General features: G+C 40.7%; 1 protein-coding gene across 1 annotated transcript in view; it reads right to left on the bottom strand.

The window, feature by feature from the left end:
* Positions 1–14,069, bottom strand: part of cpped1 (calcineurin-like phosphoesterase domain containing 1) — a 62,440-nt gene that overhangs the window by 37,241 nt on the left and 11,130 nt on the right. The window contains exons 3-5 of the mRNA XM_057826511.1: positions 5,716–5,888; positions 1,619–1,744; positions 1,386–1,512 (exon numbers count right to left, since the gene is read on the bottom strand). Coding sequence (XP_057682494.1) covers positions 1,386–1,512; positions 1,619–1,744; positions 5,716–5,888 — 426 coding nt within the window. The remainder of the gene's footprint in view (positions 1–1,385; positions 1,513–1,618; positions 1,745–5,715; positions 5,889–14,069) is intronic.

Genomic DNA, 14,069 nt, shown 5'->3' on the forward strand with positions numbered 1-14,069 from the left:
TGGCATTGACGGGAAGCTAAGAAGCATTGAAACAAGATATTTCAAACCACTGTATAGATGTCTGAAATCATCTTAAAGTATTAAGACTCTGTATTACTGGATAAGAGAGTGGTTTTACAATGAGATTTAGGTGCTCGCCTTTGCCACGAACTTGGTAACTAGATGATGGACACACTGTAATTTATCAATTAAGCTCACTGTCTGCTGACCTTAAAATGAACTCAAAGATTTTCAATTTAAGAATTCAAAATTCTTCTGATGTCAAGCAAGCTTTAAAAAAAGGGATCTTGTATCAAAAACATAAAAGTGTTCTCATGTACAGTCATATGAAAAAAGTGTCTGGATCTTTTGGAATTTCTCACATTTCTGCATAAAATCACCATCAAACGTGATCTGATCTTTGTCAAAATCACACAGATGGAAAAAAACTTTGCTTTAACTAAAACCACCCAAACATTTATAGGTTTTCATATTTTAATGAGGATAGTAGGGCAAAAAACAAGTGAACAAAAATGTTTAGTATTTTGTGCCCCCCTCCCTTTGGCAGCAAAAACTCAACCAGACCAGATAAGGGCTGTCAAAATGATCGCGTTAACGCGCGGCAATTAATTTTTTTAATCAATCACGTTAAAATATTTGACGCAATCAACGCACATGCTCCCCTCAAACAGATTAAAATGACAGCACAGTGCAATGTTACTTGTTACTTGTGTGTTTTGGAGTTTTGTCACCCTCTGCTGGCGCTTGGGTACGACTGATTTCATGGGCTTAAGCACCCATGAGCATTGTGTAATTATTGACATCAACAATGGCGGGCTACTAGTTTATTTTTTGATTGAAAATTTTACAAATGTTATTAAAACAAAAACATTAAGAGGGGTTTTAATATAACATTTCTATAACTTGTACTAATATTTATCTTTTAAGAACTACAAGTCTTTCTATTCATGGATCGCTTTAACAAACTGTTAATAATGTTAATGCAATCTTGTTGATTTATTGTTATAATAAACAAATACAGTACTTATGTACCGTACATTGAATGTACATATCCATCTTGTGTCTTATCTTTCCATTCCAACAATCATTTAGAGAAAAATATGGCAAATTTTATAGATGGTTTGAATTGCAATTAATTACAATTAATTCATTTTTAAGCTGTAATTAACTCAATTAAAATTTTTAATCGTTTGACAGCCCTAGTTCAGATACTTTCTCATACCACAGTACAGTAGAAAATGAAAGTAAACCGGATTTTGTTTGCTCAACAGATACACCACTAAATGAGCCATCAAATGGCATGCCTTGTCTGTAACGGTTCGAGTGACACAGCACCCCCTCAGAAAATGCATGGCAATAGCAAGTAAAGGAAAAGCTAGACTTACCAGCTTTATTAAATCGCTCCATCAGTTTTTGCCTAACTTCCCTCTGTAGGTTAAAGTAGTCATCGTCTTCATCGGGCTTCTTTACGTACAGCGGAATGTGCTGGAACACCACGATGTGTTTGGGTTGCTGGACGAAGACAAGAACATATGACGATGACTACGGAAATGTTATTAGCCCCAATTAACATCTTTATTGAGTATTCTGATTAAGCAGCGGCGGCGGCGCAATTAACCGAGGAGGATGAGACTTTGCTCAGCAGCTTATCCAGCCACGTTTCCTGAGCTTCCCTCAACTGAGGGCAGGCCGACGAATCGAAGTATAACTGCGAGTTCAGAACCAGGAAAAGAACTCCACCGACCTGAGACAAACAAACAAAAAACGATTCAAAATTCATGACAAACCCTTATTCATTAATGCTCTCGGACATCAGTAGCTAGAGTCATTTGACTTTTTAGAACTTAATCAGTTGTTTAAATGTTGTTTGTGCTTCTGTAGAATAAATAGTTGAGACTGAATCAACACTACCTCTGCTATTATTCAGTTCTAAACACTGACAAAAGTGTATTGCTTACACCTGATTATATTGAGCTTAAAAAAAAACATCTACAGATGCTAACATCTTAGTGCAGCCCAAACCAAATCACCACATTCTCATTCAAAGCATGTGCTATCAGATATTTATTTGATAACCGCTAACTAACCTAATCACCTTACAACTATCGGTTTATCTCGCTGGTTAGCAATGGAGGAACACAGTAATAAACATTTTAAATGTCATGCTGGTGACATCAGCTCATCTGCATTTTGATAGCTCAACAGTCAGTAGAGAGGAGGTAAAGGTGCACACATCTCATTAGGATCCTGCACAAGCACAATTAACCATTTTTAAAGAGCGTTAAACCAACATTAACCCCAAAGAGGATAAAAATAGCACAAATCATAATAAGTGCTAACTGCTGCACCCACTGTAGATTCAAAAGGTTAACCAAGAAAAATGACATAACTTGTTGAAGGATGATGCTTAACGTCATATAAGCATTTATACCGACTCTAGAAATGAATTCAGTGGAGATATATGCAGCATGTGTGACAACGGAGTCTAAATTTGAGATTTCAAAAGCATATTGTTTCCAAAAATGTTGGCCGAATAGCACACCGCATGAATGCTATTTTTAGACCGCAAGGCTGCGTGACGTCACCATCGTAAACCGGAAGAGGGTCAACATACAGGTGCGCTCGCATACAACCCATGCTAGTACTGCTTGTTTTCTGCCAGTAATCTTTTAAAAAAGAACATGTCGAGTAAACGCTGCTGCTATGGCACTTGTAAAAACGACCCTAGACATTACGACATATGAAGGATGTTTTCTTCATACGTTTCCCAGAAGCCAAAAACTTCTCAGGCTTATCCTGCCCCACCCCCCCTTTTTTTTTTTTTTTTTTAAATGACTGTTGTCAAGCTCACTTCTTCCCTGAAAGCCACATTCAAGCTAGGCACGAACGCTTATGCAGAGCTCCATCGCTAACGTAGCGCCCTGTCTCTCTCGCTCTTTGCTGACGTAATTGCTACATGAATTCTGAAGTGTGCCTTCTCCAAACTGCCATTTTCAGATCTCTTCACAAGATTCAGGTCTGGACTCATTGCAGGCCACTTTAGAAGTCTCCAGTGCTTTCTCTCAAACCATTTTCTAGTGGTTTTTGAAGTGCGCTTTGGGTCATTGTCCTGCTGGAAGACCCATGACCTCTGAGGGAGACCCAGCTTTCTCACACATTATGCTGCAAAATTTGTTGGTAGTCTTCAGACTTCATACTGCCATAAACACGGTCAAGCAGTCCAGTGCCAGAGTAAGCAAAGCAACCCCAAAACATCAGGGAAACTCCGCCATGTTTGACTGCGGGGACAGTTTTCTTTTCTTTGAAGGCTTTGTTTTTTCCCCTTCAAACTCTATGTTGATGCCTTTTCCCAAAAAGCTCTATTTTCGTCTCATCTGACCAGAGAACATTCTCCCAAAATGTTTTTGGCTTTCTAAGGTACGTTTTGGCAAACTCCAGCCTGGGTTTTTTTTTATGTCTCTGGGTCAAAAGTGGGGTCTTCCTGGGTATCCTACCATAGAGTTGACAGTAAGGGTTGACACTGCTGTACCCTTGGACTGCAGGACAGCTTGAACTTGTTTGGATGTTAGTCGAGGTTCTTTATCCAGCATCCGCACAATCTTTTGTTTCTTTTCCATCCACATCTAGGGAGGTTAGCCACAGTGCCATGGGCTTTGCACTTACTGATGACACTGCACACGGGAGACAAAAGAACATTCAGGTCTTTGGAGATGGACTTGTAGCCTTGAGAATGCCCATGCTTCTTCACAATTTTGCTTCTCAAGTCCTCAGACAGTTCTTTGGTCTTCTTTCTTTTCTCTATGCTCAATGTGGTATCCACAAGGACACAGGACAGCGGTGGAGTCCACTTTAATCCATTTTAACTGGCTGCAAGTGTGATTTAGTTATTGCCACCACCTGTTATGTGCCGCAGGTGCTGTTAATTACACAAATTAGAGAAGCATCACATGATTTTTCAAAGGGTGTTCAAGGGTGTCCGGCCCATTTTTGGAGTTTTGTATCAAACTGTAATGATTTTTTTTAAAAGTTCCATTCTCTTTTGTGTTTTGTCATTGCAAGCAAAATAAATGAAGATATTACTACCACAGCATTTGTAATTGCAATCATTTTCTGGGAGACATTCAGCATTATCTGACAGAATTGCAGTGGTGCCAATACAGCCCTGTATAATTGTACCTGCAGTACTTATTAAAGATTTTGTGTAGGTTTTTGGGCTGTGGAACGAAATGATCGAATTATCGTTATGGGAAAATCTCGCTCGACATACAATCATTTTGACTTACAAACCACCTCATGGAACAAATTACATTCATATGTAGAGGTACCAATGTAGTTGCAAATAATCAAATGAAAACGCTCACTACTACTGATAGGCAGTTGTTATTTAATGAAAGTGACTATTCAAATTATGACATGATTGGTAAATTCTTTTTGCGATTTAGACCAGGGGTCCCCAACGACCGGGCCGCGGGGTCCGTGGCGCGTTGGGTACCGGGCCGCGCAGAAATAATAAATAATTTATTAACGACTGCATTCAGGCCGATTGACTTTGGCCTGTGCCGCTTAACACACCAATATCCCTGTCTACTCTAGATATACAACTACAGGATAGGAGGTCGCCATAGAAATGCATTGATTGGCCTTGTAAGCAGTACATCTTTTTTTGTAATGTAAGAGCGCTTGGCCTCGATAATAACGTATGACGTAGGTCGTCGCCCATCACATTTGTTCCCGGAAATAATTAGCCCCCACACTAGAATGACTGAAAAACAGACGTCTTTGGACAGATTTTTTACAGGGAACAGGTCACCTGGCAAGCCAGAAGATGAGCCTACAACCTCAAAGAGAACAAAATCTACGCTACTTCCCAATCGAACTACAAAGGAGTGCATTCGTGACCCGTATGTGAATAAACCGAGTGATTCGAGCATGAATATCAGCTTGTAGAGATCACGGCGACCTTAAATGTACATTTGCGACCATAACTCTACCGAGGTTCTGGATTAAAGTCATTTCGGAATATCCTGACATCGCTAGAAGAGCAATGAAAATTGTGCCACGATTTCAAACATCGCATCTTTGTGAAGCGAGCTTCTCTCACTCTCCCATCTCGGGACCAACTAAACAAGCTCAGGCCTCCCGCTGATTCCGCGGGTGAGTTTTATTTTTCCTGCACTTAACACGACGGGGCTAAAAACAAACCTTATTTTATATTTGCTGTATTTTACACATTGCCGGTGTTCTGACAAATTTGGCATGCGCGTAACGTTTAAAATGACCGTGAATGTAGCGATTCCAAAGTACACATTCCAAACTTTAAAGAAAGGAATATTAACTTACGTTTGCCAGGTTAGCTGCACACAACAACTGCACGCAGCTCTCTCACTTAACGACTTCGCCGTGTCTTTAAGCATTAATTTACGCCATTTTCATGTTGCACATGTATGTTTATGATGTAAATAGTTTTTTTTAGCACCATTGGATAACATTAAGAGTCCAACTGAATATAAAAGATGGCTTTTTTCACCGCCACAAAAGCTTAGGGAGCAAAATTTTAAAAGGGTGCAAAATGTGACAGAACATTGAAAAAAAAAAAAAAAAATCACACAAGTCCATGGTGCAAAAAAGGTTTGGGACCCCTGATTTAGACTGAAGTAACTAACGGTAGTTATTTACAATTAAAACTTGTAGAAAATACGAGCGGTCACGGCTTACCCAGAAGCTGAAATAGTCATCCCCCCATGCACTGCAGTACTGTTCCACTGTTGTGGGCGTAGGAGTGTTTCCAAGGTCGTGATTGCCACTGACAAACACGAGTGGAATAGAAGGGTCTGTCCCCTTTAATACCATCTTTAGGTCTCGCTCCTGATCATCTCTGAAAGGGGTGCCTGCGGATGAAAATAATTACACCAAATGTTGGAGAGGATCCCCCATTATGGCTCAAGTCAAGTGACCACTTGGATCTAGTTTCAAATATGAAGAGATTGTTGCACAACAAGTAGGTACATCTACTAACGTAGTGCCGATAACATTTACATTAGTAGAGAAATTCCCAATAAATGTTAATGACGGGTCTGAACGGCGCTCAACTACTCAATGATGTAAGTGCTCATTTCACAGGAAATCTAAAAAGAGACTTTTCAGTTGGAGAGCTGCGAATGAGCTCTTTGCACATGATGGACTTTGTTTGGTTCCACTGTGACCTCTAATGATTGCTGAGCCAGATGGCAGATGGCAGGGTGAGAAATGTAATGGAGTTAATATCTTCAAGCTGCTTGGATGTGGACGGGAAGTACACTGCTGGCCCAAAGTATTGGCACCCCCTGCAATTCTGTCAGATAATGTTCAATTTCTCCCAGAAAATGACTGCAAATACAAAGGCTTTGGTAGTAGTATCTTCATTTATTTTGCTGGCAATGAAAAAACAAAAAAGGGAAGAAAAAAAAAAGTCATTATCATTTTACACAAAACTTCAAAAATGGGCCAGACAAAAGTATTGGCACCTTCAGCCTAATATGTCGTAGTGCAACCTTTAGACAAAAAAACTGCTAACAGCCGTTTCCGGTATCCATCCAAGAGTTTCTTACAATTCCCTGCTGGAATTTCAGACCATTCTTCTTTGGCCAACTGCTCCAGGTCTCTGATATTTTCAGATCTCTTCAGAGGTGTTCTATTGGATTCAGGTCTGCACTCATTGCTGGCCGGTCTCCAGTGCTTTCTCTCAAACCACTTTCTAGAGCTTTTTGAAGTGTGTTTTGAGTCATTGTCCTGCTGGAAGACCCATGACCTCTGTGGGAGAACCAGCCTTCTCGCACTGGGCCCTACATTATGCTGCAATTTTTTTTTTGTAGTACTGCCATCGACATGGTCAAGCAGTCCAGTGCCAGAGGCAGTAAAGCAACCCCAAAACATCATGTTTGACTATGGGGACCATTTTCGTTTCTCTGAAGGCCTCGTTTTTTTCACTGTAAACTCTATGTTGATGCCTTTTTTCCCCAAAAAGGTATACTTTTGTCTCATCTGACCAGAGAACATTCTCACAAAATGTTTTAGCTTTCTTACATATGTTTTGGCAAACTCCAGCCTGGATTTTTTTATGTCTCTGGGTCAGAAATGGGGTCTTCCTGGGTATCCTACCATAAATTTGACAGTACGGGTTGACACTGTTGTACCCTTGGACTGCAGGACAGCTTGAACTTGTTTGGATGTTAGTCGAAGTTCTTTATCCAGCATCCGCACAATCTTTCGTTGAAATCTCTCCCCAATTTTTTTTCCGTTTAACTATAATTTTTTTTTTTTTTATATGTCTCTTTCCGACGGATAGTACGGGTTGACACTGTTGTACCCTCGGACTGCGGGACAGCTTGAAGTTGTATGGATGTTAGTCAAGGTTTTTTTTATCCAGCATTCGCACAATCTTTCGTTGTCAATTTTTCTTTTCAGTCCACATCTAGGGAGGTTAGCCACAGTGCCGTGGGCTTTACACTTATTGATGACACCGCACACGGTAAGACAAAGGAACATTCAGGTCTTTGGAAATAGACTTGTAGCCTTGAGATTGCCCATGCGTCCTCACAATTTTGCTTCTCAAGTCCTCAGACAGTTCTTTGGTCATCTTTCTTTTCTCCGTGCTCAATGTGGTACACACAAGGACAGAGGTTGAGTCAACTTTAATCCATTTTAACTGGCTGCAAGTGTCATTCAGTTTTTGGCCACCACCCGTTCTGTGCCACAAGGAAGTAACAGGTCCTGTTAATTATACAAATTAGAGAAGCATCACATGATTTTTCAAAGGGTGCCAATACTTTTGTCCGTCCCATTTTTGGCGTTTTGTGTAAAATGATAACGATTTTTTTCCCATTCACTTTTGTGTTTTTTCATTGCAAGATGAAAAAAGATATTACTACCAAAGCATTTGTAATTTCAATCATTTTCTGGGAGAAATTCAGCATTATCTGACAGAATTACAGGGGTGCCAGTACTTTTGGCCAGCACTGTACATGCAGCTTAGTGTAAGTTTTGATAATTTTGCAACCTTGCAAAAAAAAAAAACGTAATAAAATGGCTCATTGGCGCCCCCTTGTATTTTTAAAAAAAGGCTTACTATTAGGTTTTTTTCAACGTAGGGCGATGAAATTTGGGGATTCGATACTGAAGGAAATAGTACCTTTTCTCGTAGGTACCATTTAACTGTTTGCATTACTCTAACACACTTAATATAATCAATCCGGGAATAGTATTGTTTCTCGTATTTACCGTTTGACTGGTAGTATTACTCTAACACACCCAATATGAAAAAAATAGCACTTATACCATTGTTTAAGGAAAACAAGCAAAATATAGGGAAGAAGACATACATGACGCCTTCTTATCATGGAAGCCCAGTGCATGCGCCATGCAACTGACTGAGCAAAATTGATGCACCAACTCTCGCAATCAGTTCTCCTGGACAGTCCAGAACAAATGGCGGGATACTCTGCCCCATCACAAGGAACACCGGAGAACGCCCGATATCCAACTGATAACACAACTGACAAGACTCCAAGAGTCCCTTTGACGCTGAGGTGGCAAAATCCTCAAGCCTCGTTGCCCAGACAACAGTAACTCCCAAATCCTCCTGTCCAATCCACAAACAACAATAATTCTAACCACACTCTTCTTCCTGCCCACAGCTCTCCCCGCACGAGCCTTCAAAAGACAATGTTTAACTAATCGTGGTCATTTCTTCCCTGGAACTTTTTGTTGACGTGTGATAGGGTGACCTTGCCTCCCCGCCTGAGTGTTTCTGTTTCGCCTTGCCATTTTGATCGCTGTCGCCGTGTATAAATTGTCAACTCGTTATCGGTGAACTTTAAACCTTTCAAAATGGAGTCAGTGCAAAGGGTTAAGACTAAGGTGAACACACGGAGTTCGGCCTTCTGGTCGGATTGTCGGGATCTCGCCGAACCGGGTCGTTGGAGCTTAGCCAGCACGGGTCCGGTGGTTCAGCTGGCGCGCTTCCGGCGGTCTGGCTACAAGGTCAAATTCCTTCAATACGTTGTGCAAAACTGCTCCAAAAAGTCTCTTGCACCCATATTCCAAACCCAACACTGTGAGGGCCTATTCAGTCCTGCTTGCAGGGCTAGTTAGCAATTTATTTCTTATTTATATGATACAACAAACACATGCTTTAGGCATTTTATTGAAGTTCAGTGTTCGCATCATTCAATTTTTTACACTTTTACTGCAAATGAATATAGGCTCCAACAATTGGTTATCGCCGTCGGCCCCTCTAGCTACTAATAATCTGTATCACTCCTGAAACAACCATATCCAGCCTAAACTTTTTGTTTTTTTTTAACTGGGTGAAAAGCTCTTGAAATTTTAGGAGGGGCGCACAAATATATCCGCACACAAAGTAAATGTTCACCTTTCCATTCATGTAACTATATTTGTTCAAAAGTGCTAATTTTATCGGGATGCCACTTTGAAGCCTCCCTTAGGGAGACATTCTCTTTGCTTGTCTTTCCGAATAGCTGACAGACCGGCTACAGTGCATGTACAGGCCTAGTATGTGGATTTATCATTCCGGCATCACACTATCTAGCCAGTGCTACAGAGCAGCAGAGGCTGTCATACTAATGAAGCTGGAATGGGAGATAGGGTAGCAAGCGCAGGTTGTCATTTGAAATGCTGAGGTAAGTGTTGCACCTGCTAACGCTGTAATAACCCCACTGTTACGCACATTTTGGATTTTAAATAGAGCAATTCAGCATATTCACTAACAGTCAGCATAACATGCTGATGTATTGACTTGACATAGGGGAAATATTTTTTTTACAATGTACCCTGTCATCATAGAAAGTATTCACCTCATATCCAGATATAGCATAATCTACACATAAGCTTCACTGTGCTTACCTTAAAGAGTTTGATTCCTTTATATATTGCTTGTTTTTTTTTTTTTTTTTATTCATAAAGTCTGGGATGGATTGGAAACTTTTACATGTGGGGGGGGGGGGGGGGGGGGGAGTCTTTAAATCAGGAAACAGAGACCAAAGCTGGCCCCTGTCTGATTTATTACCTGAAGATACAGTGGTATGAAAAAGTATCTGAACCTTTTGGAATTTCTCACATTTTTGCATAAAATCAACATGTGATCTGATTTTTGTCAAAATCACACAGGTGAAAATACAGTATCTGCTTGAACTAAAACCAAACATTTATAAGTTTTCATTAGGGCTGTCAAAATTAACGGTAGGAGTGCAACGGTTTGCGGTTCAAAGCCGAACCGTACGGTTCGCCCTGTACGGTTCAATACGCCTTTATGAACCGCGCCTTTTCGGTTTTGCAATTAATTTATTCCTAACGCTGTGTGTGAAGTGAAACACAGCTGTGGAGAAATTCCTGCCCCGCCGCAAGTAAATGTCCGATCGCTGTCAAGCACCTGTGTAATAGAAGCCGAGTAACGCCCTCTCTCGTTTACGAGTGAAGTGAAAGTGAAATAAGAAAGAAAACAAAAAGCTATGGCGAGCAGAGGAGTGGAGAGACCGAATTTTGAGGAAGCACTGGCTTCTTTCAAATCTGCGGTGTTGCAACATTTCAGCTTCCCCGTGGACTACAATGCGGTGGAAGAGAAAATAGGAGGGAGAGAAAATATTTTTTTTAAAAACCAAAAAACTATTTGCAAGCATTGCTCAGCGCTCGTTCCCTATGCTAATGACAACACTTATAACATGACTCCGGCACCTCAGCCGGGATCACCCACTTTCTCAGAGCAGGACAACCCCGGAGATGACACCAGTGAAAACACACGGCGGGCTTCGTGAATTTATTTGCAATGCTTGACCCGTGTTACCCGCGTCTGGTTGAAGTGATTGCTGCCAAAGGAGGAGCCACAAAATATTAAATGAGATGGTCCACTTAGTTTTTCCCGTCAGTGTTTGCAAACTATCCTCATTAAAATATGAAAACCTATAATTGTTTGGGTGGTTTTAGTTAAAGCAGACTGTTTTTCCATCTGTGTGATTTTGACAGAGATCAGATCACATTTGATGGTGATTTTAAGCGGAAATGTGAGAAATTCCAAAAGGTTCAGATTCTTTTTCATACCACTATATGGTCGACTCCAAGAAATTGTCCTTCATGATAATGCCCGTTTCTCAAAAGAAGCAGCTCAGTGTTCACAGGCAAAGTGTAAATCAGGGTCGGGTATGACGATGACATCCAGCCTCTCTCAAGGTTCTATGGAAGAGTGAATGTGAATAAACATCCATGAAAGCCGCGCACCAGATGGGGGGGTTTCAAGAAGCTGTGGTGCCTTCTGTTTCTTCAGACCCCAGCTGTCTCAACTACAGCCGTGAACGAGTATGCCTACGTGAGTCACCCTCGTTCAGGAGTCCATTAATCTACATTTGAGACACCGCGATTCTCCTGGCAGTAAAGGTAAGCAATAACAAAAAACAGTGTGGGGACACTAGTCTGGGTCTATTATATTAAGGGGTTGCAGTGCTAGCTTGGTTTACACTGAACAACAGTTCTTTTTATAAGGGGGGGGGGGTATTCTTTTTTCAAGAATTATAATATCAAAAACATTGTCCTTTTATCAGGTGTATAATGCACTTTCAAAGTGCATCAGAAATTGTGTTATAGCAACAGTAGGTGACTTTTCAGTTTTGGCCGATTTTAGTGACGCAGGTGGACAAACGCGGCAGTGTTTTGCTTTAAGGAACTGCATTTCCCATGAGAACCAGCGCACGGTGTCGTAAAATCCTCATCTCCTGGTCGCCTGCACATTCATCAAACAACATTTCTGTATCCAGCAGCTTTGTGAGGGATGAACAGTAATGAGGTAATGAATCCTGTTGTGGCTAAACAATAGCATATGACAATGTAAAAATAACAAACGTTTGATTTTGTACCATATTCCCCCACCGGCCTTACGACCACTCCTCCCCATCACAGCTCATCAGCACTGACGAGTTCGGTTGTGGGGGTGGTCACCCCAGCGAGTGAAAGTCGGGCCAATGTTTATAATTGAGTGTCCTTTTATCCTGGTAGCCTCCCGGTTATTTTTTTGTTTGTTTTTTTTTGTCTCCTCAGACAAAAGTTTTTGTCTTTTGTTGCTCTGCCAGCTTTGCAGAATTTGCGCAAAAGCGTTCGCTTCAACTTCCGTCATTATAACAATATCAAGTAGTTAGCACATTTGTATTTAATTTTATTTTTTTAATTGTGGCAAGGTTCCTGCCACCCTCCTCAAAGTTAATTAGTGCCGGTGAAAGCGATACAGAACCCCTCAACATATAAAAGAGGTGTCATTCAACGAGCTGTCAGTTGACATATCATCAAAAATGTCATACAAATACTTTATTAACTCATTTGCTCCCAAAAACGTATAAATACATTCTATTTTTAATTGTTTCAGTGTCCCAAAATGTATACGTTTTTTTCATGAGCGACATCTCTGGGTTCAACTGAGCTCCAAAGCACAAAGCTGAAAATCCATCTTAAAGCAATAAAACTGGCCACTGGAGGGCAGTAGCGCATTTGGTAAGACCCTCAACCCAATTCAACGGCAACAAACGGCCAGGGCGCCGGCGGAAGCATGCCAGGCGGCGGACGACTGAGCAGAACAACCGAGAGGACGCCCGGGATGCCAGGCGCTGGACGATCGAGCAGAACAACTGAGACCACCAGTGCAGCGGACGATGTCGTTGAGTCCATGCTGCTTGCCGAGCAGACCCCGCAGAGACTAAAAAAAAATCCATCTTTATGAGACAGGCGGCGATGAGGGAAAAGTTTACCCGGCTCTTGTGGCGACAACAACGCCATCTCTCAGTTAGTTATGTGTAAATAAATGGTTACTTTGCGATCAAAAGCTCTATTTGTCTTGTTGTTTATGTTATCTTGTAAAAGGAAAACATTATTCAGATGTTCGGGATGTAACGAAAGCAAAAAATAGGTGTGTTAAAGTCAAAATTATGTTTGAAATGTATGCGTTCACAAAAAGCTCGATTTCTGTTTTTTCATCAGAAATTGGAAAATTGCTCAAACTAAGCTATTTTCTAATGCTGGTTTCTAAAGAAATGAAAAAGATATGAACTAACTTTTTTTTCCTGCTAAAAATGAGAGTCGAATCTTTCTTTTGGTGGGTTCCATATTTATATAGCAATAGAACAGAATTTTCTGTGGGCCTTGCAAAATCAGTCAAAATCCAGTAAAACGGCCAGGAGCGAAGGGCCTTGCTCCGGTGAAAATGGCTGGGAGTGAATGAGTTAAGGTTGAAAAGTTACCTAGTGTTGCTTTAAGGATACAGCAAAAGTCTATTTTAAAAAAAATGCTCAAGAAATGTGAAATAGTGGGAGCATGAGAAAAAACTTCAAAAGAGAGAGTACGCTGAAGAAAAATATGTGAATAATTTTTGGTTGGCCCACATACATTAGCTTATTTCAAATAAAGTACGTATACGGCAAATTTAAGTCTGTATTCTTTAATGTCTTTTCACCAATCAGTTCTAGTCTCACTATATTTGCTGATTTATTATGTGACATCTTGAATTACACAATCTTGAATATGATTGAGAGATTACAAAAAGATTTGAAAAAGGAAAATCTAATGTCTAAAAACTGAAAAGATAGGAAAAGAATGATTAACATTAACGCAACAAATAAGTATATACATTAGCTTATGAGCAGCTAACATCAATTTATCTCTACCTCCCAACAGGATATGTTTTATTAGCGATGTCCTTGTGTGAGTTTTTGCAAGTGGTGTCAAATTGATGTGAGAACTGGGAGTGATCTGGATCAAACTTGTGTGATATCAGCAGTAATGCAAAGGCTTGACTGGACTGTAAGGATGAAGAGGGATCTAAGCCTGTAGGTGAAGCTTTTGATCTACTAGTCCATCAACATTCTCGTCTTCAACCCTTGGTGCTTTGAAGACAGAGAGGGAAAAAAAAAAAAAATCAAACGGTCAGAGGGAGTTCCCGTTACAGTTTGGAAGACAAAAGTTTCATCGGGGGTTTATAGTGAAAGACTCTGACCATTTAGCCAGATTGCCGGGATCACGCCAGCCGAACCGCCAGACCC

The sequence above is a fragment of the Corythoichthys intestinalis genome, chromosome 21, assembly GCF_030265065.1.
Source record: "Corythoichthys intestinalis isolate RoL2023-P3 chromosome 21, ASM3026506v1, whole genome shotgun sequence".
In the NCBI taxonomy this organism is placed as follows: domain Eukaryota; kingdom Metazoa; phylum Chordata; class Actinopteri; order Syngnathiformes; family Syngnathidae; genus Corythoichthys; species Corythoichthys intestinalis.